This window comes from Thalassophryne amazonica, chromosome 21 (assembly GCF_902500255.1).
Source record: "Thalassophryne amazonica chromosome 21, fThaAma1.1, whole genome shotgun sequence".
Classification (NCBI taxonomy): domain Eukaryota; kingdom Metazoa; phylum Chordata; class Actinopteri; order Batrachoidiformes; family Batrachoididae; genus Thalassophryne; species Thalassophryne amazonica.
In genome coordinates this window covers 20950761-20974631 of record NC_047123.1, presented here as the reverse complement: position 1 = coordinate 20974631, position 23871 = coordinate 20950761, and the positions used below count along the sequence as shown (strand labels likewise).

Genomic DNA, 23871 nt, shown 5'->3' with positions numbered 1-23871 from the left:
CTACAAAAGCTAATGCCAATGTCAACAATGCATTGAAATCATCACCATTAGCTAGATAAGCTAATGCCAATGTCAGCAATTCATCCAAATCATCGCCATTAGCTTGAAAAGTTAATGGAAATCTCAGCAGATAATTGAAATTGTCACTTCGTAGAGCGCAAGCCTCCGTCAACACTAGTTTCCAATTACACAAATTTTTACCTTGAAAAAAAATTTCAAATAAGAGAGTGATTGGGGCACGTTTGATTAAGATATAATGTACAATATACATTAAACAGGTTTTTCAATATGAAATTTAAATGGCCACAAAATCTGTAATCCAGATAACATCTGGATCAAACCTTGTCAGTCAATATAGGATACCATCCTACCTAACACTCTCAAATATGAAAGAAATTCTATGTTTTTTTTTTTGAAAGTCATGAATTTTTTAAAATTCGTTCAATGTTAAAGATACGGATTTTTCCCATTTCCAAGATTTTTCTTGACTTAGACCTATGACCTTGAAAACTGAATCAGTTTTTGCCCATCAGGATATGAATCTTCAGGAAAAATAAATAAATAAATAATAACAATATATGAAAAATTGTGCGCTCCAGGCTGTTCACAAACAAACAAACAGGCACAAAAACATAATAATAACAGAGGTAATAACTGGAAATGCTAATGCCACCATCGGCAGTTCATTTGAATCACCGACATTAGCGAGCAAAACTAACACCAACATCAGCAGTTCATCGAAACATCACTATTAGCTAGAAAAGCTAATGCTAACGTCAGCAGCTCACTGGAACCATCACTATTACCTAGATAGGATAATGCCAACATCCATAACTAGTAGGCTACTGTGGCTAGCTTCTTTCTTACAGAAAACAGCTGCTGCTGGCCACGCCCACTGCCCCAATAAAAGTAGAGCAGGATCAATATTGCAGATTAGTCATTCTCTCTCTATGTGGGCGTGTCACAAAGCACAGACTGTCCCAGTGGGTGTGTCAACATTACAAGTAGGTATTCAGATATGGACTTCTGTGACATATGTCACAGAAATGTAAACGGAGTAATTTCCGGACAACTTTTTTGTGGGGCGGGGAAGTATCTGCAGATGATGATATAGAAATGTAGGACTCTGAGAATGCTTGACCTGAAGCTCTGAAAATATTTAAATGTGCAAGGTAGATAAAAAGGGTTTTACACAAAACATCCCTTTAAAATATAACTTTGGGTTTGTTTTGTATGTAACATGTTCCTTGACTGACAGAGAAAAAGTTAATGTATAGTATACATGATACACTACAAAATATCCCAATTTATGGGTAGAAAACTAGGAAACCGCCTTTCACCACTGACGATGGTTTTCCAGATGTTTCCAGTTTTCCGGATTTGAGCCAAACTCCTGTATATGATGGGCATTGTTACATCAGCATGGCGTGTATGACTTACAACAAATGCTAAATATAATTAGTGCATACTATAACACGTACGCGTATATCTGATATGTCTCACCAACTGTAGCTACGCTAATCATATACACTAACACTAATTTGGTCATCCTAACCACATATATTAATGCTAAATACAGTTAGCATATAGTACCTTATATAACTATTTAAATTGGGGTAAAAATGTACTCCTGGAAGAGTCATTTTTACTTGGAAAAGGTAAAAATGTTTCAATAAATATATAGTGTATATGTAGTGTTTAAATAAAGTTGTTCAACCCCAAGTCATTTTTTTACAATCAACATATTTCTTTCACTCTATGATGGAGATGATGTCACTTTGAGAATCTATTTTACTTTGTGATGGAGTTGATTGCATTCTGTGATAGAGTTGATTCCACCACTGATTTGACTATGACAGAGTTCATTTCACTATTAATTTCACTATGACAGAGTCTGACTGTTTAAGAGTTGATTTCAGTATAATAGAGTAATTTTCTCTATAATAGAGTTAATTCCATTCGCTAATCAAGTTGATTTCATTCTATGATAGAGTTGATTTCACCACTGATTTCACTATGATAGAGTTGATTTCACCAGTGATTTGACAATGACAGACTTGATTTCACTATTGATTTCACTATGATATAGGTAGTTGATTTCACTATAATAAAGTAATTTCACTCTATATTAGAGTTAATTTCATTCTCTAATCCAGTTGACTTCATTCTATGATAGAGATGATTACACTATGATAGAACTATTGATTATATTTTGATAAAATTGATTTCACTCTATGATGAAGATGATTTCACTTTGAGAATCTATTTTACTTTGTGCTGGAGTTGATTTCATTCTAAGATAGAGTTGATTTCACCGCTGATTTGACTATGATAGACTTGATTTCACTATTGATTTCACTATGATAGTCTGACTGTTTAAGAGTTGATTTTACTGTGATAGAGTAATTTCACTCTATAATAGTTAATTTCATTCTCTAATTGAGTTGATTTCATTCCATGATACAGATGATATCACTACGATAGAACTATTGATTCCACTCTGATAAAGTTGATTTCACTCTATGATGAAGATGATGTCATTCTATGATAAAAAGTTCACTTCACTCTATTATAGTTAATTTCTCTCTATGAAACTTAATTTCACTATTGAATTCACTTTATTATCAGCCCGGCCAGTCACACAGCAAAAATGTGATGGCATCACAAGGAGTAATGTAGTAGTTTGTGATACCATCACAAAACTGAGTACATGTTCGTGATGGTGTCACAAAAAAACATTTATTTAAAAATAGTGGCTTAACGTTGAACAAGTCAGGGGAATGTAACACATTCTGTAACAATATCACAAAAAATGATCCCTCTGTGATGGCGCTGATTTCACTCTTTATTTCACCAAGATAAAATTGACTTCACTGTTCCTTTCACTTTATTTCACTGTTGATTTCAGTATGATTAAGTTGATTTCACCTTATGATAGAGTTGCTATAACTCTGTTTAGACTGGGGCTCAGTGAAATTTGCTGGTAAAAATTACCGCTTAAAAAAGTCAAGCATGAATGCATGATTACATTTTTTTTAAATTCCTTTTGTTTTTCAAATGCTCCCATTCATTCTGGGTTGTGGCAGCAGATCATCGGTCTTGTTGTTGTCCTATGCTCATGCATGGAACTAGTATGTGGCCCAGTGGTTATGGAGAAGGTCCTGGGTTAATAGTGCATGTTGTTTGCATGGATTTTCCTCACTGGCGGCACAATGCTGCAGGTAGTTAGAGAGAAGGTTCCCAGTCTAAAGCCATGTGTCCCATTCTCCATGTACATCTGGGGTTGCATCAGGAAGATCATCAAGGAAAATTCCAAATAACCAAATTTCCACAGAGAGGCCTCCATAGAGTGGAGCAGATGAACTTACTGTGGTGACCTCTGACCTGAGCTTGACTTATGTAAAGAAAGAAAAGAGGAAGGAAATCAGAGGGGGGTGATATACTGTATGGCAGCTCTGAAAGCATCAGATGTGAAGGCGCAGCGACACCTTGTTTGATTTAACAGCGGAACCTGAGACCACCAGCAGCTGAGGCTGTCCTCTAATTGCCAATTTGTTGCTTTTAATCTTTCAGCAGTGAGGGGAAAAATAGAAAGCTGTAACCTTTTGCAAGACCTGCAGGAAAAACCGTTTATACACACCTCTCTCTCTCCCTCCCTCCCTCTCTTTGCGCGTGTGTATCTCTCACACACGCGGAGTGTTGGGTGGAGAGGGGAGAGGTGGCGCAGCGGGAGGATGTCCCAATTACGGCAGGATGCGGCACCAATTTGGGGGATAATTACGTGCGTAATGAGCTCACCGCCATGCGTCCGCGTCCCCGTCGCCACGGCCCGCCGCTCCAACCTGTCTGTGCCTCCCTCCTCCCCAACCCCACCTCTCCCCTCTTCCCCCTCCACCCATCCGAGATGGCCCGGCACCTAATTAAAAAACTCCATGCGCCGCGGCGCCTTCGTCTGATCCGCACCGTGGAAATTAATCCTCACATAAACGCGTTTGACGGACACCAAACTACGGCACAAGACCGCCCCCTTCCCCACCCCCACCCCAATCTTCGCCTCAAGCTGCAGAAAAATATTTTTGACGTTCTAAAAATGCAAGCTGCAAAAACAGCTGAAAACAACACAGGTTAATAACGATGGGAAGATAAATAAAAACAAAAACCCCCTCCTCATCCAACGGTGCGTAAAGACGCACGGATCTACATGGGAAATGAACAATCTGAGGCCTGCGTCTTTTTTTTTTTTTTTTTTAAATGCTCTTCTTGAATATTCAGGTGGAAAAAAATCAAAACAACTTCATAATTTTGTGTCAAGCTTGAAGAATGCTTTGTCACGTCGATAAAGAGCATGATTTAAGAAGAAATGCGGGAAATGTGGAGTATTGCGGATGATTTAAAACATATCAACGCAATGTTTTCTTAGTAATTTTTGGATATTTAGTAATGAATTCAGCCTAAAACGCATTAATTAATTGATTTCAGACATTTAAATGATACGATTTCTGCCATTTGTGCCGCAACCCAGCTCTTTAACGCTGACTGCTTTGTTTTTGTGGCACTTCAAACGCGCATTTTTTTTATTTTTGTTATTATTATATTCCGTTTCTTCTGCAGATTTGATTCGGCTGGGTTTTCGGGTTGATCGCTAATGACAAAAACACAGCAACAAGCTCAAATCCAGGCCCCTCTTCGGGCCGCGCACACCTGCGCCGGTGCCAAAGTGACGCCCGCGGCAGGGTTTCCAATCACAACTCGCGCTTCCGAGATTCCATCCAATCAGAACGAGGTGGGCACAAGCTGGGCGGAGCCCAAGCGGCTCCAGAAGGGGGGGAGGGTGGGGGGCGGCACGCAGTTGACGAGAGGAGGCTCGCCGGACACGAATGCCACTCGTTGCGCGTCCTTGTAATTTGGAGAGGTGTATGCAGCGCACGGTCCGTTCGCCTTTCCGGGTGGAAATCCAGGAGGAGCTGAATCCGAACGTAACTGGGCCGACTGGTGAACCTGGTTCAAGACAGGTGGAAATCCCAGCAGGCTGCCCGCGAGGCCGCGGGATCGATCCCGATGTAGGAAATTCCAGTCAGCGCGGGTAGGAATGCTGCAATGCAACAAAGCTGTCAGTGTGGATGTTAACTTTTGGTTTTAATCGGCCTCCGAGGTGAGAACACGTGGCAGGTTTTCCCACGCGTTTCAGGAATTGTTTTGGATCAAATGTCGTCTCTTCTGCGTTGTAGCGTTTCGTTATTTTTATATTTTTTTTTCTCTCCACCTCAACGTCACACTAAAGCTGCTGTGCGCAATATCTGACGCAATTTCCACCTCACACGGGACAAATATAAAATAATTTATGAGAGACACGTTGAGATTAAAACATATTTGGGATTTATTTATTTATTTTACAAAAAGGCTGGCTGCTTCAAGAAACAACCGGGTTGCGCAATGACATTGATATGTCAGTTTTTCGAACAAATAAATTCTGATCATGTCATTTCCCTTTTCTTTTCACAGTTTTTGTTTAGTTATTGCGTTCTCATGCTGCTATTTTTAATTTATTTCCTTTATCGTGCGTGATTGAACTTTTTTGTATACTACACGGTTCTTTTTGCAATTTAAATTCCTTTAAAATTAATCCATTTTGCTGTGTTTTTAAATTTCATATTCCGGGTTTACTTCCTGTTTTTTATTAAGTTCCCCTCATTTTCATTTTATTTACTTGCTTGCTGATTTTAATGTGAAGTTTATTTTTGCACCCCTAACATTTGTTTCGCAATTTTTTACGTTGACTTCATTTCTCTAATTGTTAGAATGTGTGACAAATTTTTTTACTCAGTCCATTTTTTTCAATTACGTAAATTTCATTTTATTTATGTTTTTTGTTGTAGTGCATTTTTTGTAATCGTTCTTTCTTTCTTTTCAAAAACCTATTTATGCATTTCTTTGATTATTCATTTTATTGTGCTGTGTAAGTTATTTATTTAGTTATTTACTTACGCACTTATTTGATTTCTAATTCCGGATTTTTACAACATTTATTTTATTTAATTATCTTGGCGTATGATCGACATTTATTATACTTTTATGCCTGTTCTTTATATATATATATATATATATATATATATATATATATATATATATATATATATATATATATATATATATATATATATATATTTTTTTTTTTTTTTTTTTTTTTTTTCCCTACCCCGAGTCAATCCTGGCATTTCATTTAAAAATAAGTTACACAATTTCCGCAGCTGTGTGGCAATAAAAGCAGACCTACAGTAATTTTTGAAGACCAACATTTTGTGGGGGTTTTTTTATTCGTTTATGTATCAAATTTCTCGTGTTATTATTGTTGTTATTGTTATTATTATTATTATTATTATTATTATTATATTGATTGGTAAATCAATTGACATTAAGGAGTGATTTAACTTTGGGAGTATCATTAAAAGTTTTCATAATTCTGCAGTTCAGTAATCTTTTAAATAGGCGTACCATTTATTTTAATTTTACTGTTAATATTTGTTTAATTTTGTTTGACTGGTAAATTAGCCGTTTTAAATTTTGCGCTGTCAATTCTGACTTTTTTTTTTAGTTTTTTTTTTTTAAGAAATTTAGGTAATATCTGCCGATTTATGGTGATCGAAGTGCAGGAATAATTTAAATAATATCTCTATGTGTTTGTGGTGGTTTTTCAGGTTATGGATGAAAACCAGCGGCGGCACTTTGGAGTTTTAACGAGCAGAACGGTTCGAATCCATCAGGACGCATCAGGAATAACGGAAGCCTTTTGTATTCTCATTTAAAAAAAATACCAGCGTTTATTTTGATTCAGACGTCGAGAATGAAACGGGTGAAAAGCGGAACGAAGTCCGTCCGGTTTGTGGTTTGAATGACCAGAAGAACCCGCGGTGCGAAAAGGCCGAGATGAAGGAGAAATCCAAAACTGCCGCAAGGACTAGACGGGAAAAGGAGAACAGCGAGTTCTATGAACTGGCTAAAATGTTGCCTTTACCGTCAGCCATCACCTCCCAGCTGGACAAGGCTTCGATCATCAGGCTGACCACCAGCTACCTGAAGATGAGGATCGTGTTCCCTCAGGGTGAGAGCTCCGCTTTCCACGGCACCCCACGGAAAAACATCATTCCCCAATTACGCACTGATACCTGTGGAGATCACAGCCCCGAAATATGTGCTATCAAATAGAAACAGAAAACTTAAATAAAACCCTTTAAAATTTTTATGGACTAGTAGGATAATGAATGCAGTTTTCATGAATTTTCCTTTTTACCACAAAAACTCAAAAACTTTCATTATACATTTACCTCTGATTGATTGATTTATTTATTTATTTTGAGAGCGCACAAACGCGTCACCAAATGCAAAAACCAATTTTCATGTGCGAAACAACACAATTTATTTTTTCATAGCGACCTGTAGTGACGCGGTTGATTGAGTGTCAACGAAATAAGAATCTAATATATTAAAGAATATAAAATTTTAATATAATTTTTACAATTTGACAAAAGGTTTATTTGTATGATAACATCAATGCAATTAACGGTAAAATTGATTTTAATAATAATAATAGTAACATATATTACATTTTTGTTTTATTTATTCTGGCGGTGCAGTGATCCGTAATTATTTTTTATTTACAGCAAGAGACGGGAACATATAATTAATTACCAACTTTCTGCCATTTTTTTAATCACACTGAACGAGTTTCAAACAGAACGTTTTTTTCTTTATTACATTGCCAAATACAAATATTACTACGACTATTACTACAACACTATTACTGCTATTATTATTATTATTATTAATAATAATAATAACAATAATGTGCACACTTTAGGCATGATGACATGTTTCATAAAGCAAACATAGTGCAAATTATTTTAAATGATTGAAATTTACAAATGAATAGTACAAGAAATGAAGATTAAAATTTAATATCTTGTGTGATTACTCTTTTGCAATTGGTGTTAATTTTTATTTAATTATTTATTTATTTGGGAAAAGAGGGGGGGGGGGGTGAACTATCCCTGAGTTTCATGTGAACATCATGATGGTCATTTCATGATTTATTGATTATGATCCCATTTGCTGTCTTGCAATCAGGTTTTTATTAATCTAAAAAGCTGTTATATTGTCTGTAACATGCTACTTTATTCAATAAAATAGACACGATTATCTGAAAATTAATTTTGCTTTTGAAAATTAATTTTTGGAAATAAATTTGGGCATTGACAGGCATACTAATGAATAAAAATTGTGAAACATTCGCACAGAAACATGGTGGTGTCTAAATCTTTTGCACAGTAATGTACAGTTATATATATATATATATATATATATATATATATATATATATATATATATATATGTGTGTGTGTGCATGTAATTTCTATGTACAAAATCTTCATATTAATTAAATTGCATTATATAGTCAACGGATTCAATTCAACAGAATTGAATCTATCTATCTATCTATGTATCTATATATATATCAGTAGTCATATTTCAATTAATGTTTTTCAATAAATTTAGAGGTGCATACTTTTTAAAATCTTACATTTTATTGTAAATGCAACAAAAACAATGTTGCTGTTCTGTGTGTCTACCACTCCCCATCATTCCCCAGGTCTGGGTGAGGCTTGGGGTCATGCAAGTCGAACGAGATCTTTGGACAATGTTGGACGAGAACTGGGGTCTCATTTGTTGCAGGTTTGCTTGATACAAACAGCACAATAACATAAATGGCTCCATGCAGCGGAGAGACACTAACTGAATGCTGTCACTTATCTGCAGACGTTGGACGGATTCATCTTTGTTGTGGCTCCAGATGGGAAGATAATGTATATTTCAGAGACGGCATCGGTCCATTTAGGACTGTCTCAGGTCTGTGTGCACGATCACATTTCTATCAGTGTAATGATCAGTCAGCGGGGCCGTGATAACAGTGTGCAAATACAAACACATGATGATCCAGCAGGGAGCTAACATGTTAATTACCTGAGTTATTGTCAACAGGTAGAGTTGACTGGGAACAGTATTTATGAATATGTTCATCCTGCCGACCATGATGAGATGACAGCTGTCCTCACACCTCATCAGCCCTACCACTCACATTTTGTGCAAGGTGACACACTCCACTGTGAACACATCACAATTCAAACCCAGCAGAGATATTCATAGCTGATGTTACACTTATGCACATATGTGTGTACAGAAAACCTGAAGTAAAATTGGAGCTTAGTTGCCCTTACATATTTCTATGTACATTGCATTAATAATGCACCTTAGATTCTGTATTTTGAAGAATAAATTGTCTTTACTTTCTGTTGTTTTATGCTATCAAAAATAGTTATTTATTTATTTATTTTTTAGAATATGAAATGGAACGTTCTTTCTTCTTGAGGATGAAATGTGTGTTGGCAAAACGAAATGCAGGTCTTACGAGTGGTGGATACAAGGTAAGACTTTTTATTTAGTTCTTTTAAAACTACTTGCTTCTTTAACACATTTATCCATTTACATCATTTTAACAAATTTTACAATCATTTTCTGTTCAAAATAAATATAAGCATGCAAGTGCCAGATGTATTTAAAAAAATCAAACAAAACTCAAATTTTACAGTTTTGTTGACAGTTTTATCATGTAGTAATGAAATTGTTATAAAAACCAATTATATGCACCTGATTTTCTTATAAAGTGAAGATCGGATAAAAAAAAGAAGTCGGCATTTCTTCAAATGTAAAGATATACAAATATTAGCAGCTTTTTGTTATTTTCAAAAGTTTTAGGCACCTGCAAATTATGATACATACCAGTATTTTTCATAATAATAATAATAAATAATACATTGAAGCACATATCATTGTAATAAAAATGTGTATTTGAATTTTATAAATTACAACAAAAGTTAATTTAACAGGTTTTTTCATCATATAAATAAGTTACAAGCCTCATGCTTGGGGAGGGGGTATTGATTTCTTTGTAAATGTATTGTCCTGTACATGACACCATAAAAATAGTTGCCAGTTATTATGTAATAATTGTTGAAAACATAATGTGTGTGTGTGTAATAGCAGCTTTTCATTGTTATTTTCAAAAGTTTTAGGCACTCACAAATTATGATATAAATTCCTTATTTTTTACAACAACAACACTAATAATAGTAATCGTACCTATAATTTGTGTTGTACCTTGTGTTATTCCGCCAACATCTTTATTGAAACAGGTCAGATTGTTGTCAGACTCTGCTGAGGAATGGGTTATCATCAAGTCCTTCCAGGTTGGGTATTTTCAAGTTACATTTTGTGCCACTGTCAAAGCATCAATTTCTTTCTAGTATGTATTATCAAGGCTCCATATTTGCTGCCATAATTGTTTTGGTCTTGCTAACTTCTAGCGAATCGCAAGAATACAATATGTTTGCCAACAACATGTCTACTCTTTTAGCCAACCTAGTCTCACAGCAGTTACGAAAAGTACATTAATCTGTGGGTTCATGACAGGGGCACGAAAAAGGGGCGCTTTTTGTAATGGGGCACAAATTCATTTTGTGACAGGTGCATGAAATGTGGGGTGATGGGGGAGGTCTGGGGGGTATAGTTAGGGTGTGGTGTGGGTAGACACTTACACTATGGTTATGGTTAGAGCTAGGAGAAGGGAAGGATTATAAATATCAAAATGGGAAAAAAAAACTTGTCAAGAAAATCAAGCACTTTTTGTGGGGCACTGCCACTCAGAGTAAATTTAACATTTATCAGTTAATAAAAAAAAGGAAAGCTATTACTACTTCATGTTTATCGGCAGATTGCAAGCCAGTTTGAGAAGTGCATACTGCCACCTACTGTATTGGCATGTGTGAAATAATGGTATTAATTATTCTAAGTCAATACAATACAGAACGTGAAATAGCAATTCCAACCGTGTTCAATGTATTTTTTATTTAAACAAAAAATGCTGACAATTTTGTAACTACCCTTCACTTGGTCAAAAACAGGCCCTCTGCTAGTAATAATAATAATAATTTGCAAAACTCTCACAAAAGTCAACTTTGACATAGTTTCCTATTTCTTTAACAAGACGCAAACCTCATCCCTTGATTTCTAGGTAAGTGTTATCCAGTATCTGACCATTTAAAGACAGCTTACAGCTATCATGTAATAATGAAGTTGTTCTTAAAAACCCGATAACACTTGATTTTCTCATAAAGTGCAAATCAGATCAAGAACAAATATGCATGCAGTTTTAGGGTTTTCTTTTAACAGTGATATACTGGTGTTGTGTATCTGTAGTATATTTACTGTATGGCACAGCTTCTTTTTTTTTTCTTTATAACAGGGCATTTTGTAATCTACTTGTCTTTTTCTGCTCCACTGCAGGTGATTCACTGCAGTGGCTACTTGAAGATCCGTCAGTACAGTTTGGACATGTCCCCCTTACAGAGCTGCTACCAGAACGTGGGTTTGGTGGCTGTGGGACACTCACTGCCCCCCAGTGCTGTGACCGAGATCAAGCTGCACAGTAACATGTTCATGTTCAGAGCCAGTTTGGACATGAAGCTCATCTTCCTCGACTCCAGGTGCCCATCTGTGAATAATTAACTTGAACTCAGAACTGTGTGTTTTTATAAGGAGTGCTTTTCAAAAACATGATGAACATGATCATCCCCTCTTGGTTCCCCCTTAGGGTAGCAGAGCTGACAGGTTATGAGCCCCAGGATTTGATCGAGAAGACTCTGTACCATCACGTCCACAGCTGTGACATCTTCCACCTCCGCTGTGCGCACCACCTCTGTGAGTTACACCTTGAGGTTGATTGACCTTCCTTTGCAAGATCCCAACTGTCCATCCTCAATTCTTCTCTGAATGGTTTGTCTTCTTTAGTGCTTGTGAAGGGCCAAGTCACCACAAAGTATTATCGGTTCCTGGCCAAGCATGGCGGTTGGGTCTGGGTCCAGAGTTATGCCACGATTGTCCACAACAGCAGATCTTCACGACCCCACTGTATAGTTAGCGTCAACTACGTCCTGACGTGAGTCTCGATAATGATATACTTCCCAAAAATCATAAATTTGTAATGAGAGCTGCTCAGTTTTGGCATTTAGTTGAAGTAATAATAGATTTTGTGAAATGTTTTATTCTTGAACAGTGTATCATTACTGCACAAGAGTGGGTAGTCGTTAATTTGTAATAACCAATACCATGAACTTTAGAACCAGAGATCTCATGGTGTTTGACCATTTGCCTGATTATCGAGATATTTTTTACAAAACCTGGAGTAATGAGTTTTACCAAAAGAAACGACATACTGTATTTTGGTATTGATTAGGACCTGGATGTCCAATTTCTTTACTTCCAATTATAGCTAGATATGGCAATTTCACAGAAGGTTTTCAAGCTAACCACAAAATGTTGTAGAATAATTAATTTAAAACAGATACTAACAAATTAGTTTGTCCAGTTATCTCAGTTGTTCCCACAAAACCTGGTTGTTTAAATGGGAAAGAAAATTGCAACAAATGGTTACAATTAATTGCAACCAGTTAACATAATTATATTAACTCAATATGGCATTTTATTTCTCAGAGTACAGAGAAAGGACATACATTTTGATATCGATTAGAATCTGAATGTGGATTCTATTTTATTTCTTGTCTTCCACTTATAACAACATAGGCCAAAATAGGCCATTTTAAACCATTTCTGAAAAGCTTTTGATCCAATTTTCAAAAATAATTTATAAAATAATCAGTTTGGGGGAAATGAAGGACCCATTAAGTTCTAGTGTTGATCGAGATCGTGATGTCGCTTTTGTATCATTACTTTGTTTTCATTTATATAGTAAGAAAGGTTGCGTTTATTGTTGTTTATATTTTGATCGATTTCTCAAAAAAGAAACAAAAGCCAATCTCCACAAAATCATGTCGAATTGCCAATGTACAAAGAGGAAGAGCCCACTTGGGTGCAGATTGGGATACAGTTGTAGAGTTTGCAGAGATTATTTCCTTTAATTTGGAGTATAAAGTGTAAAAAAAAAAAAAAATCATATTTAAGCTTTGATGAATTTCTCAACAACAAAAAAAAATTGGCAGATCTCTACAAAACCTTGTAAAATGGCCAATTTTTAAATTATGATCCAGATGCTCATTAGCATAATTCATTTCATTTGCTTTTTGGTGCCATTTCATCAACATTTCAAAAAGATTTTTTCCCAATTTCATCAAAACTTTGTATGAAAAATAACTGTAACAAGAGAAAACAAAATCTGTTGTATTTTGGTGCTGATCTGAATACGAACAGCGATAATAATGTATATAATAATAATGTATAATTTATTTTCTTTAATTGACATCATAGTTTTTTTTTTTCATTTTTTGAGAAAATTTTCAATGTTTTGAACCAGTCTCCATGAAACTTTGTAAAATTAGTAATTTTACTGAACAGAAGAACCAACTCCAATGCGGTTGTGATTGTGATACAGATGTAGATTAGTTAAACTGAGCTAAACTTAAAACTGAAGTATCATTATCTTCTTTCATTTGCATAGTAAAATAAAACAGGGCTTTATGGTGGCATTTTCGTCAACATTTCAAAAAAGATTTACTTTAACCAATTTCCGTAAAATTTTGTATAGCAAAGAATTAAAACAAGAGAAAACCGTATTTTATTTTGGTTTTGATATGAATCCACATGTCAATTATGTTAATTTGTTTTCTTGAATCTGCCTAAGAAAATTAGACTTTTTGGCATTTAAATTAACTTCCCAAAAACTTTTTAACTGTTCTCCATACGTCAATAAATTTGCAATGTTATTGACTGGAATATATTCTAATGTTTTGATTGGGATCCAGATATAGAATGTATAATTTCATTTTTAAACTTGTGTAGTAATTTTTTATTTTTTATTTTTTTTTAGTTTACCTTCATGAAAACTTGTTGGATGAACAAGTATAACACAATGAAGGATCATGCATATTAAATGGCATTCAGATTATATAATTTTTCTTTCATTTGTTTGTCTATAAAAATTGTCTTTTCACATTTTAATACATTTCTCAAATAGTTTCATGTGATCTCCATCAAAATTAAAAGAATGGCCAAGTTGACTGAGCAAAATAATCCATTTTTTTGTTGACTGGAATCCACCTACTGATTATATATGTTTCACGTTGTTTTAGTTGCATAGTAAAATATGGTATTTTGACATTTCAAACAAATTCTCAAAAAGATTTTAACCCATTTCCAAAATGTGTGTGATTAACAAGTCTACCAAGAAGAACCCATTCCATTCTGATGTTGATCAGGATCTAGATGTTGATTTAATGTCATATTTTTTATTTACATAAAACATGATATTAAACAATTCAAAGGATTTCTCAAAAGATTTTTACCCAATCTTGCTGAAGCTTTGTGGAATGATTAATTTTGCTATAAGGAAGACCCCACCATATGTTTGTATTGATTCTGATTCTGAGGTGGCTCATTTTGTTTACTTCCATATAGTGAGACCTTTCATGCTAATTATTGTACCAAGCCCAACCATGTAAATAATGGTGTTGATCCTGATGAGTATTATGGATCCTCTGTTATGTAGCAATTTGTGGAATTTTTCAACATGTCAATCGATATCTAAAACCGATGAAGAAACCTGTCAGTCATACTCAACAAGCGAAATGAAATTTAATATTGATTATCTATTACCGTTAAATGTATATTCAGACATGAGTGATGCTATTGAAGTTGGTGTTTTGTTTAAAATAGCGCTATAAATATGCTGCAAAAATGTCAACTTTGATACAACATTCCACGAATGTTAGGCTTTTGTGGAGTTCTGTGCCTTTTAATTGTTAATCATATATTTCAGCCAAGTGGTTGCATTTTGAAATGTAACCCCAGAAATTACATTTGTACAGTCTTTGTAAAAGTAGGTTTTAGGGAAATCTGGGACAAAAGCAATTATGTTTTTTTTTTGTTTTTTTTGTTTTTTTAATGGTATTAGCTGAAGGATAGAAATTTTTACCTGGATTTAGTTAAATCATTGTCGACACTTTTTTTTTTTTTTTTTTTTTTAAATCCATGCTTGAAGCTTACTTGATGATATGATCGGTCTTTGTGTTCTGTTGCTTTATCCCTCTGTAATCTCTCTCTACAAATCCACAAAAAGCTGCAGCTCAGTGTTATGAGAACACCAAGCACACTCAGGCCCTTAGAGACGGCAAGACAAACATCATGGTTCAACCCCATCAAAAAACCTCTACCGTCACCATTGATCCAGAGTCTAAGGAAGGCGAAATCGATGAAACGGTGAACTAGGAATCAATAGCTATCTCATAGCTGGAGCACATGTTGGATTTTACTTGTTAGGTTTGGTAGATCCGCGTTGTTTTTTCGATGGTTGCTTTGTGTGTCTATAGGTGTATGCATGGACGTGGCTGCTCTCCAGTTATCGATTTCCTTCAGTGCACTGATGATTGAAAAAAACAAAGTAACTAGTGAAGTTCCAGACACATCGTTGAATCAAATGCAGAAGGATCTGAAACTCCAAATGCAAGAAAACTACACCAAGCAACTACGCTAAAACCAACAACAATTTAGAAGCATTTTAACCTGACAACAACCCGACAATTCGTCGTGTTTGTGGGTTGGTTGGTGGCATACTTCAGACGCGAGCTGTTCCGACGTTGACCCTGAGGTACAGTTTGGCTAACACAGCTGAGTTTGCACAAAGTCCCGACAATATTGGCTCAGACGCAAGTCAGCCGGGGCAGAGATAGGATGCAGGAACCAGGCACTGCAACTATACTTGCGTACTGACTATCCAAACACAGCCTTTCACCAAAGTTATTCAGAAAGAATGGGTCATATTTACAGTCAAAAGAGGCTAGCCGTGCAGGGTCAAGGATGGGCCACGGGGTTTCAAATGCCAGACAGCTGCTATTACATACGGTTGATGTGATAAGTTAAGAATAGGCTCGTGTTTGTTGAACACTTGACACGGGAGCCTTTTCACAGTTGCAATTGCATTGAGTTCAGCCACAGGACTGTGGGTTAAACTGTGAAAGATGGCCCCTAAGCAGCCTGAACACATACAGGTAGCATGTTTGTGCCAAACCATGGCTCATTGTGCAATGTCCAGGTTGCATTGTAGCTACAATGATTAACTTCCTGCGGGTGTCTTGCTATTTTTTTATTATTTTTTTTTTTTTCTCTGTGTACTCAAAGTTGAGAACCAGGCAAATTTAATCTCTTAACTTCTATTATTGCATTTTTCTTTTTTTCTTTTTTTTTTTTTTTTTTTTGCTCCTTACAGTCATTATATCATTCAGACTACGAAAGGTTTATGAACTGTCTCTCGAATCTGTGTTCAATATTAGTCAACCTGCCTGCTATAGAAGAGTACTGTTTTTGTGATTTGATGCACTACAGTTACCAGATTACACTTAAAAAAATTAATAAATTAAAAATCCAAAAAAAATCAGTTTTTGTGGAAAAAAATACTTTAGAGAAAATATTGTACATTTTATAGTTAAAACTGTAGTAAAAATGTAATAAACTGTAGAATCCTTTTTATTCCATATAGTCTATTCAATTCTAAACAGATATGATTGTTTTCATTTCTTCATATTAACATACATACACTGTACAAATACAGTAAAAAATATTAATCTGGCAACATGAAATGCAATTCATTCTCTATTCACAGTAGTTCCTATTGTGTGACATCACAATAGTGCAAAGCATGTTCGTCTCCAAAGTAAAATGTTCCAGGTTCAAGGCTGCCTGAGGGCCATTCACCTTATACAGTTAGAGCTGTGATAGTGGCTCTGGGCAGTATGGGAGCAACACAACAAAATCTCATTTAATGGGGAAACAATTAGTTTAAAAACATTGTGATGGTAATTTAGCAAAAATAAATAAATAATGCTGTTGATTTACTGGTTTAAAATGTTAAAAAAGTAAATTACAACAACTTTATACCATATAATTTATAGGTTATTCTGTAAAGGTAGTTACGTTATCTATCTTTTTTTTTCTTCTTTTTTTTCTTTTGCTTGACAGATTTATTCTGGCTGATTTATTTATTTATTTATTTATTTTTACAATGTATGCATGCAGTACCCGGAGCAATATGAGCTAAAAAGTATTAGAAAGTCTGGATTGATCAAATCACTTTCTGCAATCAGCACAAAATCCATTGCTCAAACATCTTTCCCAAAATACCTTTTAAGCAAACCCTATGCCATGTTTGTTTTTTGGGATGAACCCAACCCCATGGAGAAACATCCAGCCATTAGCTGACGATCTACCTCCTTGACCTGCAAGGAGCCCTGGTATACCAAATATGAGAAAACATCAAGCTAGAACTAAAACACACTGGAAGGATTGATTGCCCATCTGCATATCTTCCAGTGAGAGGATCTGCAGATATTCTTAAGATACATCCTCAAGATTCTCTAGGATCTGGGGTACATGGTTGGTGAAAAGCTCCTGGGCCTTACTTAGGTTCGAAAAAAATACAACCATGAAACAATTTGAGGTAAAGAAGAGATGGATGAATTGATGGAGAAAAGGAAGTTATGAACAAGGAAAGAGATACCCAAAGACAAAGCTGTCTTGTTGAAGGAATCACTGCAATACCTTTGACATTGTGTTGCAGTTTGATGCAGAATGGTACCCTTTATGTCCAATAGTGATGAAGTTTTCAAAAGCATCACTAGGACTTTCACCTTCTACAAGGTAATAAAGGACATCCTATGTATGTATATATTGAGAGCACTCATAGACACTCAGCAATAAGTTGCTCCAGTGAAGCTGCTCAGTGGTCTACAGCAGACAAGGGAGTGGTTCCCTAGAAGAATGTGAAGCACAAGAATACTTGAGGGGCATAAATCATCTACACTGAACCTCCATCAAACAGTCTTTTGGACCTACTTGTCGATTTCTTTCCAAGTGTAACCACACTTTTGCACCACGTTTCTACAAAGGTTGGATATTCGCCGACTTGGTGATTGGCCCACTTAGCTGAACAAAAGCTTTGTTGACAAGCATATTTTCATTTGGGTCCAAATAGGCCTTCAGACTAACCATAGCAGCTCAAGAATTTTAACTAATCACTGTATATTATGCTGGTTTGCTATCCTGTATTTTACTTGTTTCTACCTGCCATGATGGCGGTTGTGTTTTTGGGCAGTGGTCCAATGCAAGAGTTTTGATACTGTGTTATATTATATTATATATTGTGTTTAATCTGCACGTGAACAGGGACACAGAGTATAAAGGGATGCAGCTGTCTTTGGACCAAATGAGCCCAAGCAAGCCAGCTTTTCCCTACGCCGACAGTCATACTGAAGACAGAAAGAGCACCAAGTCACGCCTGACACAGGCTAAGGCCAAAGCCAGAGTGTCACCCTATCCACAGGTAATAAACTATCAATTTTGCAGCGCTAAAAGAAGAAAGACCCAATACTAGCTTAATTGTTAGAATGAAGCTCAAATCACAAACTCTCAGGTCTGAGAGATCGACATCTTTATCCCAAAGGGAAATTCATTTTCCCTTTATTTCTATGCAGCAGTTTGCAGCTTTCAACCCAGAACGTTCAGAGTCAGACCAGGACAGCCAGTGGGGCGGCAGCCCACTGACAGATTCGGCCTCTCCTCAGTTGTTGGATCCCGGTGAGGTTGCCGAAACATCGTGCGCTTACCGCCTGTATCCGGAATCGGGCTCCCTGTGCTATGGCTTGGGTCTGTCCAACGAAGATCTCGCCCATGCCCAAGTGCACCCTCACACCACCACCTGTGACTGTGTTCGATGCCAGGGCGGACGCTACTTTTTGGGAACCCCACAGTCAGGACGAGAGGTGTGGTGGGACGCCACGCGGTCTGTACTCTCGCTACCAAAATCCTCAGTAGAGAATAGCGAGGGCTACAAAATCACATCCTACCACGGGGCCATTCACGGTGAGATGATAAAACCATCTGGCTCTGAAAGTAGCACCATACTAACTTCTTCTGGTAGCTGTTTTCCAAATGGGAGAGGCTAAATTGTTTACGCTATCTCTTGTCAGTACGCCGATTGCTACCATGTGTTTAAAAAAAATTGCTTGCAAATGAAAGCTGTTATTTTACATTTCACATCCACAACAGCAAACCAACCCCCACTGTGCTTCCACCAAGACACTCACGCCAACAGACTATGATCCCTTATGCATACATATACCATAATTCACTAAGGCCCAAATCTGTGTATCTGTTATATGTTACCTAGTCTGCTAACACATAGTTAGATTGTAATTTTTTTTCAGGCAATGTGTAAAATTACCTAAAGCTATACAGACAGATTTTTCTAAGCAAAATTATAATACTAATTAGGTTTTTTAAGCCCATTATGAATCCGTTGCTGTCAATGGAGGCGCTCAGCTGTTGCTAGCGTTAGCCCATTTAGCACCTTGCATTATGCGATACTCATGCTAACGCTAGGTGCAATGTCAGCACCATGACATTGCACCTAATGGAAACTTAGCACCAGTTATAGAACATATTATATAAAGACAGTAACTTAAATAAAATAAGGAAACAGTGCTGCAACACAATGACAGCATTTTTCAATTGTGAACTGCAACTGGATGATATATATATATATATATATATATATATATATATATATATATATATATATATATATATATATATATATATATATATATATATATATATATATATATATATATATATATAGGAACATTCTCTGTATTTTTTTCAATTATTACTCGAAGGAAAGAAATAATTCAACAGATTACAGCCAAATTTATTGGCTGTGATCATACTTTATATCAGTTATTTTATTTGTCAACTCATATTCAATAAATACGATTGCTAAAATCAAAAAACTAAAATAGCTAGCTGTTGTTACTTTGGAGATTTTAAATACCTCATTCATTTAATTGAATACATTTACTAATATATATTTTAAGTATTTTATTCTGGGGATTTTTTTGCTTGCTTAGCAGCTCAATCTCACATTTGTTTTGTTTTATTTTTTGCGATACTGTCACAAAATATGTCACGTTTAGTTCAATATTTTCGATCCTAACCCTAACCATAACCCCTATGCTCCCCCTCACCCCCCCCCCCCCCAATCACCCCAAATTCTGTGACACCATCATGGATAAATTTCGTGATACTGTCACGAAAATGTGATGCATTTCGTGACGATATCACAAACAGATGAAATCTTGTTTTGTGATGCCGTCACAAAGTGGAGTGAGATCGGCTTCTTACCGTGGATTTATTCATAATTAGGTAGAACTGTAGCTTTCAGTCAGGGATATTGATTATTTTAGAGCATTTTCATTTTCGTAAACAGGCAAAAACGGTGAATTATTGTTACTCTGTGCTGATATTTGGTCTTTGAACGATCACGACAGGACGGACCCACTGGGATGAAGACAGCATAGTGAGTTCACCTGATGGAGGCGGGTCCACCAGCGATTCGGGCGACCGCTACCATGGCGATCCCTTCTGCGCAAGCCCTCGAGAGCCGAGCAAGATGGAGACACTAATCCGTGCCACGCAGCAGATGATCAAAGAGGAAGAGAACCGCCTGCAGCAGCACAAGGGGTCGCTGGATGTCTCAGACCTCGTGAAGGATCACAGCCCGTGTTTCACCTCCTCCCTACTCCACCATTCCCAGCTCACCATGCCGAGCGTGGTGTGCCGCGGCCCGGGAGCCCCAGGCATTGACCTCCCCTCCGATCGTCTCCATCACCGTGACAGCATCAAAGCGCTCGGGCCGCACGACAACGACGAAAACACAACCAGTCCGGCCTCACTGTCTCGTCTCAGCAGCCCAAGCTCTGATGGGATGCCCAAGTCAGGTCTCCCTCTGGCTAAAGACTACATTCAGACTGATCTGTCTCCCCACCCGTCGCAATCTCACGGTAGCCCGCTGCTGTACCCGGCACAGGAGAGGCAGCCGCTGGACAGGCAAATGGCCTACGCGCTGGCTGGGTACTCCCTGGAGCACCTGTACGACCCGGAGAACCTGCGGAGCTACTCGGGCTTGCCCTGCGGAAGTGTCCAGTACGATATGGCGTCACACGTAAGGATGCAGGCCGAGCAGATGCAGGGACACAAAGCCACCTCAGTTATCATAACCAATGGCAGCTGACGATATCTGATGCAGATTGGTCCCGGTGGTGGAAATACATGTCAAGACAAAAACACAGACCGAGTGTTTGATCCTACAGGTACCTGTACACTGGGTTGGTGATCAGTTTGTGGACCGTTCAGCACAACTGTATTGTTTTTCTTTGGATCACCTTTTAAAAAGACTCGGATGAGCTACTCCTCATGAACTCATCACCTTTCACTGAGATTTGTTACATGATGTAGGGATGTGGCGATAAAACGAACTCACTTCTAGGCAAAGGCGAGTTCAGTATCTGGTTAATCATCAAGCTGATGGTTCAGTCCCAAATGCCTCACGCACCACTGACCGTCTGAATTAATCTGTCGTGGACAGTTTCCAAAGGCGTTGTTCCATTCATTTCACCTGAAAACATCACTGCACAGAGTGCACTGTGTGACATGCAAAGTGCAGCGTGGGAAAGGAAAGCGGTCGTCAGGCGTCACTGTTTTCTGGTATTTGTCAGTAGTCAACTTGCGGAGTTGCTGTTTCCAGGACGTGTCATATGTTCTGTCCCAGTGGTGGTGTTAAATTAGTTTTGGTGAGACTATTTTTAGAAAGTAATGTGGAAAGACGGGAAAAAAAATACTGATGACATGTAACAATGTAAAATTTGCAGATTGAGTTGAGAATGTTTTACTTTACAGTACTGCACAAATAATGGCCCATTTAATGTGCTTAAAGGGGTCATAATTTGCAGATTATTTATTGGGTACTTACATATAGTTTGAGTGTCATATTAAATATCCCAAAAGTCCCATAGTTCTAAATTTGGGCATGAAGGAATTCTCTTGTTAAAACAAAAATGTAGCCTTGAAAAGGCTCGTTTTAGACTTCTGTGACATACGTAACACAAGTCCATATTTGAACTTGAGATACGCCTACTGTGTGAACTCTGTGTGACATACCCACACAGTCTGTGACAGAGAGGGTATGAGATGCCATCTTTCTGAAGGGGCGAAGGGGGCGTGGCCAGCAGCTCCGTCTAAATTAAAGAAACACACACAGAAACAGAGTACTTCCTAGAGAACTCAAAATGTGTTTTTATTTTTGTTTGTGATGCATGTTGTTTTTGGTGTCTAGGTGACCTATATTAGTTTGCTGAAAAGGTGAATAGTTTGGCCTCTTTAAATGTGTTAAGGATAATCTACTAGAAATCTCCAATGTAGGTGATAATTGAAGTACATACTCTCTTTTTTCTTTTGTTCAGTGACCCACAATTATAAGATAGATAGATAGAAAGAAATTGCACTGTATTTAATGAAGTTCTTTCAATTTATTTTGACTCTTTAGCAAAAACTGTCATTGCGTTACCTCATATATATATATATATATATATATATATATATTACATTTGTAAATTAATAATTGATTTTAAATGGTTAAATATGTGAGACAAATCTCATGTAAAATATGGGTTTGTGGTACGTATGTCACAGAAGTCTGAAACGAGCTATTTCAAGGCTACATTTTGTGTTTTAACAAGAGAATTGCTTCATGCCCAAATTTAGAAATGTGGGACTTTTGGGATAGTTAACCATTTAAAAAAATACTAGAGTTAAGATGATACAACTTTAAAAGCATCAAACACTTATCAAAATTCTTGAGTGTCTAAATATATGTGCAGTACTGTATGTGTGTGTATATATATATATATATATATATATATATATATATATATATATATATATATATATATATATATATATATATATATATATATGAAATAATCTCGACTTAATGGCACAAAGATTATGAATCCACTCCTTCTCAATCACCATATTCACTTTAAATAAAAGTGTTGTATATAAGAATTTGCTGTTTTGACCAAAACCATCCCTATTTACAAATCAGAATATAATTTTCCCTATTTTTATGTGAGTTAATGTTTATCCAGCTCATTAGCATTCCATATGCTTTAAATTCTTAAATCACAGACCACCTGGAATTTTGGTTTCACAACCTTTGGGTTAAATGATTGAAACCAATTTTATCTGAAAACCGTTGACTGTTTTTAGTTTATTTTTTTTAATTTATGATGTAAATTTTGGACAAGAAGTAACATGATTATTTATTAATTGGTTTAAAAAGTCTCAAACAACAACATTTTGTCTGTGGTGCTTTGTTTCCTTGACACGATTACATTTTAATTACAAGTGCATCATAAAATTGTGTTGGAAAATTACATATTTAGGTGCCGCGACCTGCGTTTGGAGCCTCTTTCTCCACTGTGGATTTTAATGTATGTAAGTTATTCTGATTCTATTCTGAGCCGAGACGGACCTGGACGCGGTCTGGGCCTGGATGCGGCGCTCCCATCAGTCACCGCTGACATGGCCATATGATGGTGTGCCAGATATCACTGCTGCTGTCATTCCAGGAGGTAGAACTACTTACGGATCGCTGCTGCTGACACCACGGAGGTTACAGAACCATGTGTGTATGCAATACTTCAATAATAACAGACCTAGTCCCCCACCTCCTTAACAAAGAGGCTTTCGCCTGATGTGCCCTGAAGGCTTTCACGTGTAGACTTGTTACAAATGCAGCCAAACACTGGGCCGTTTGCCCAGACTTTGCACTGTTGCACAGGCCTATATAAAGAAATGGGATATTATGGAACTACAATTTGTAGGTGTGTGTTTGCCAGAACCAAAGAAGCCCTATAGTTT

General features: G+C 36.7%; 1 protein-coding gene across 4 annotated transcripts; it reads left to right on the top strand.

The window, feature by feature from the left end:
- The first annotated feature begins 6799 nt into the window (after positions 1-6799).
- LOC117502904 (single-minded homolog 1-like) lies at positions 6800-21953 on the top strand. Of its 4 annotated transcripts, none has more exons than XM_034162047.1 (11): positions 6800-7099; positions 8645-8727; positions 8812-8901; positions 9034-9142; positions 9391-9476; positions 11395-11594; positions 11702-11808; positions 11899-12046; positions 18277-18433; positions 18588-18972; positions 20439-21953. In XM_034162047.1, the coding sequence occupies exons 1-11, from the start codon at positions 6925-6927 to the stop codon at positions 21179-21181; spliced, it is 2283 nt and encodes a 760-aa protein (XP_034017938.1). In that variant the 5' UTR covers positions 6800-6924; the 3' UTR covers positions 21182-21953. The 4 variants fall into 4 exon arrangements, with proteins under 4 accessions (XP_034017938.1, XP_034017937.1, XP_034017940.1 ...); XM_034162046.1 differs by having other exon boundaries at positions 18585-18972; XM_034162049.1 differs by lacking the exon at positions 6800-7099 and having other exon boundaries at positions 8683-8727; positions 9038-9142; positions 18585-18972.
- The last annotated feature ends 1918 nt before the right edge of the window (positions 21954-23871 follow it).

What these genes read in the sequence shown, in the direction of transcription:
- LOC117502904 (XM_034162046.1), top strand. Translation starts at nt 6,925, where the DNA reads ATGAAGGAGAAATCCAAAACTGCCGCAAGGACTAGACGGGAAAAGGAG. An exon ending in GAGGATCGTGTTCCCTCAGG is followed by an intron (nt 7,100 to 8,644) that starts GTGAGAGCTCCG and finishes ATCATTCCCCAG; the next exon opens with GTCTGGGTGAGGCTTGGGGT. An exon ending in TGGGGTCTCATTTGTTGCAG is followed by an intron (nt 8,728 to 8,811) that starts GTTTGCTTGATA and finishes ACTTATCTGCAG; the next exon opens with ACGTTGGACGGATTCATCTT.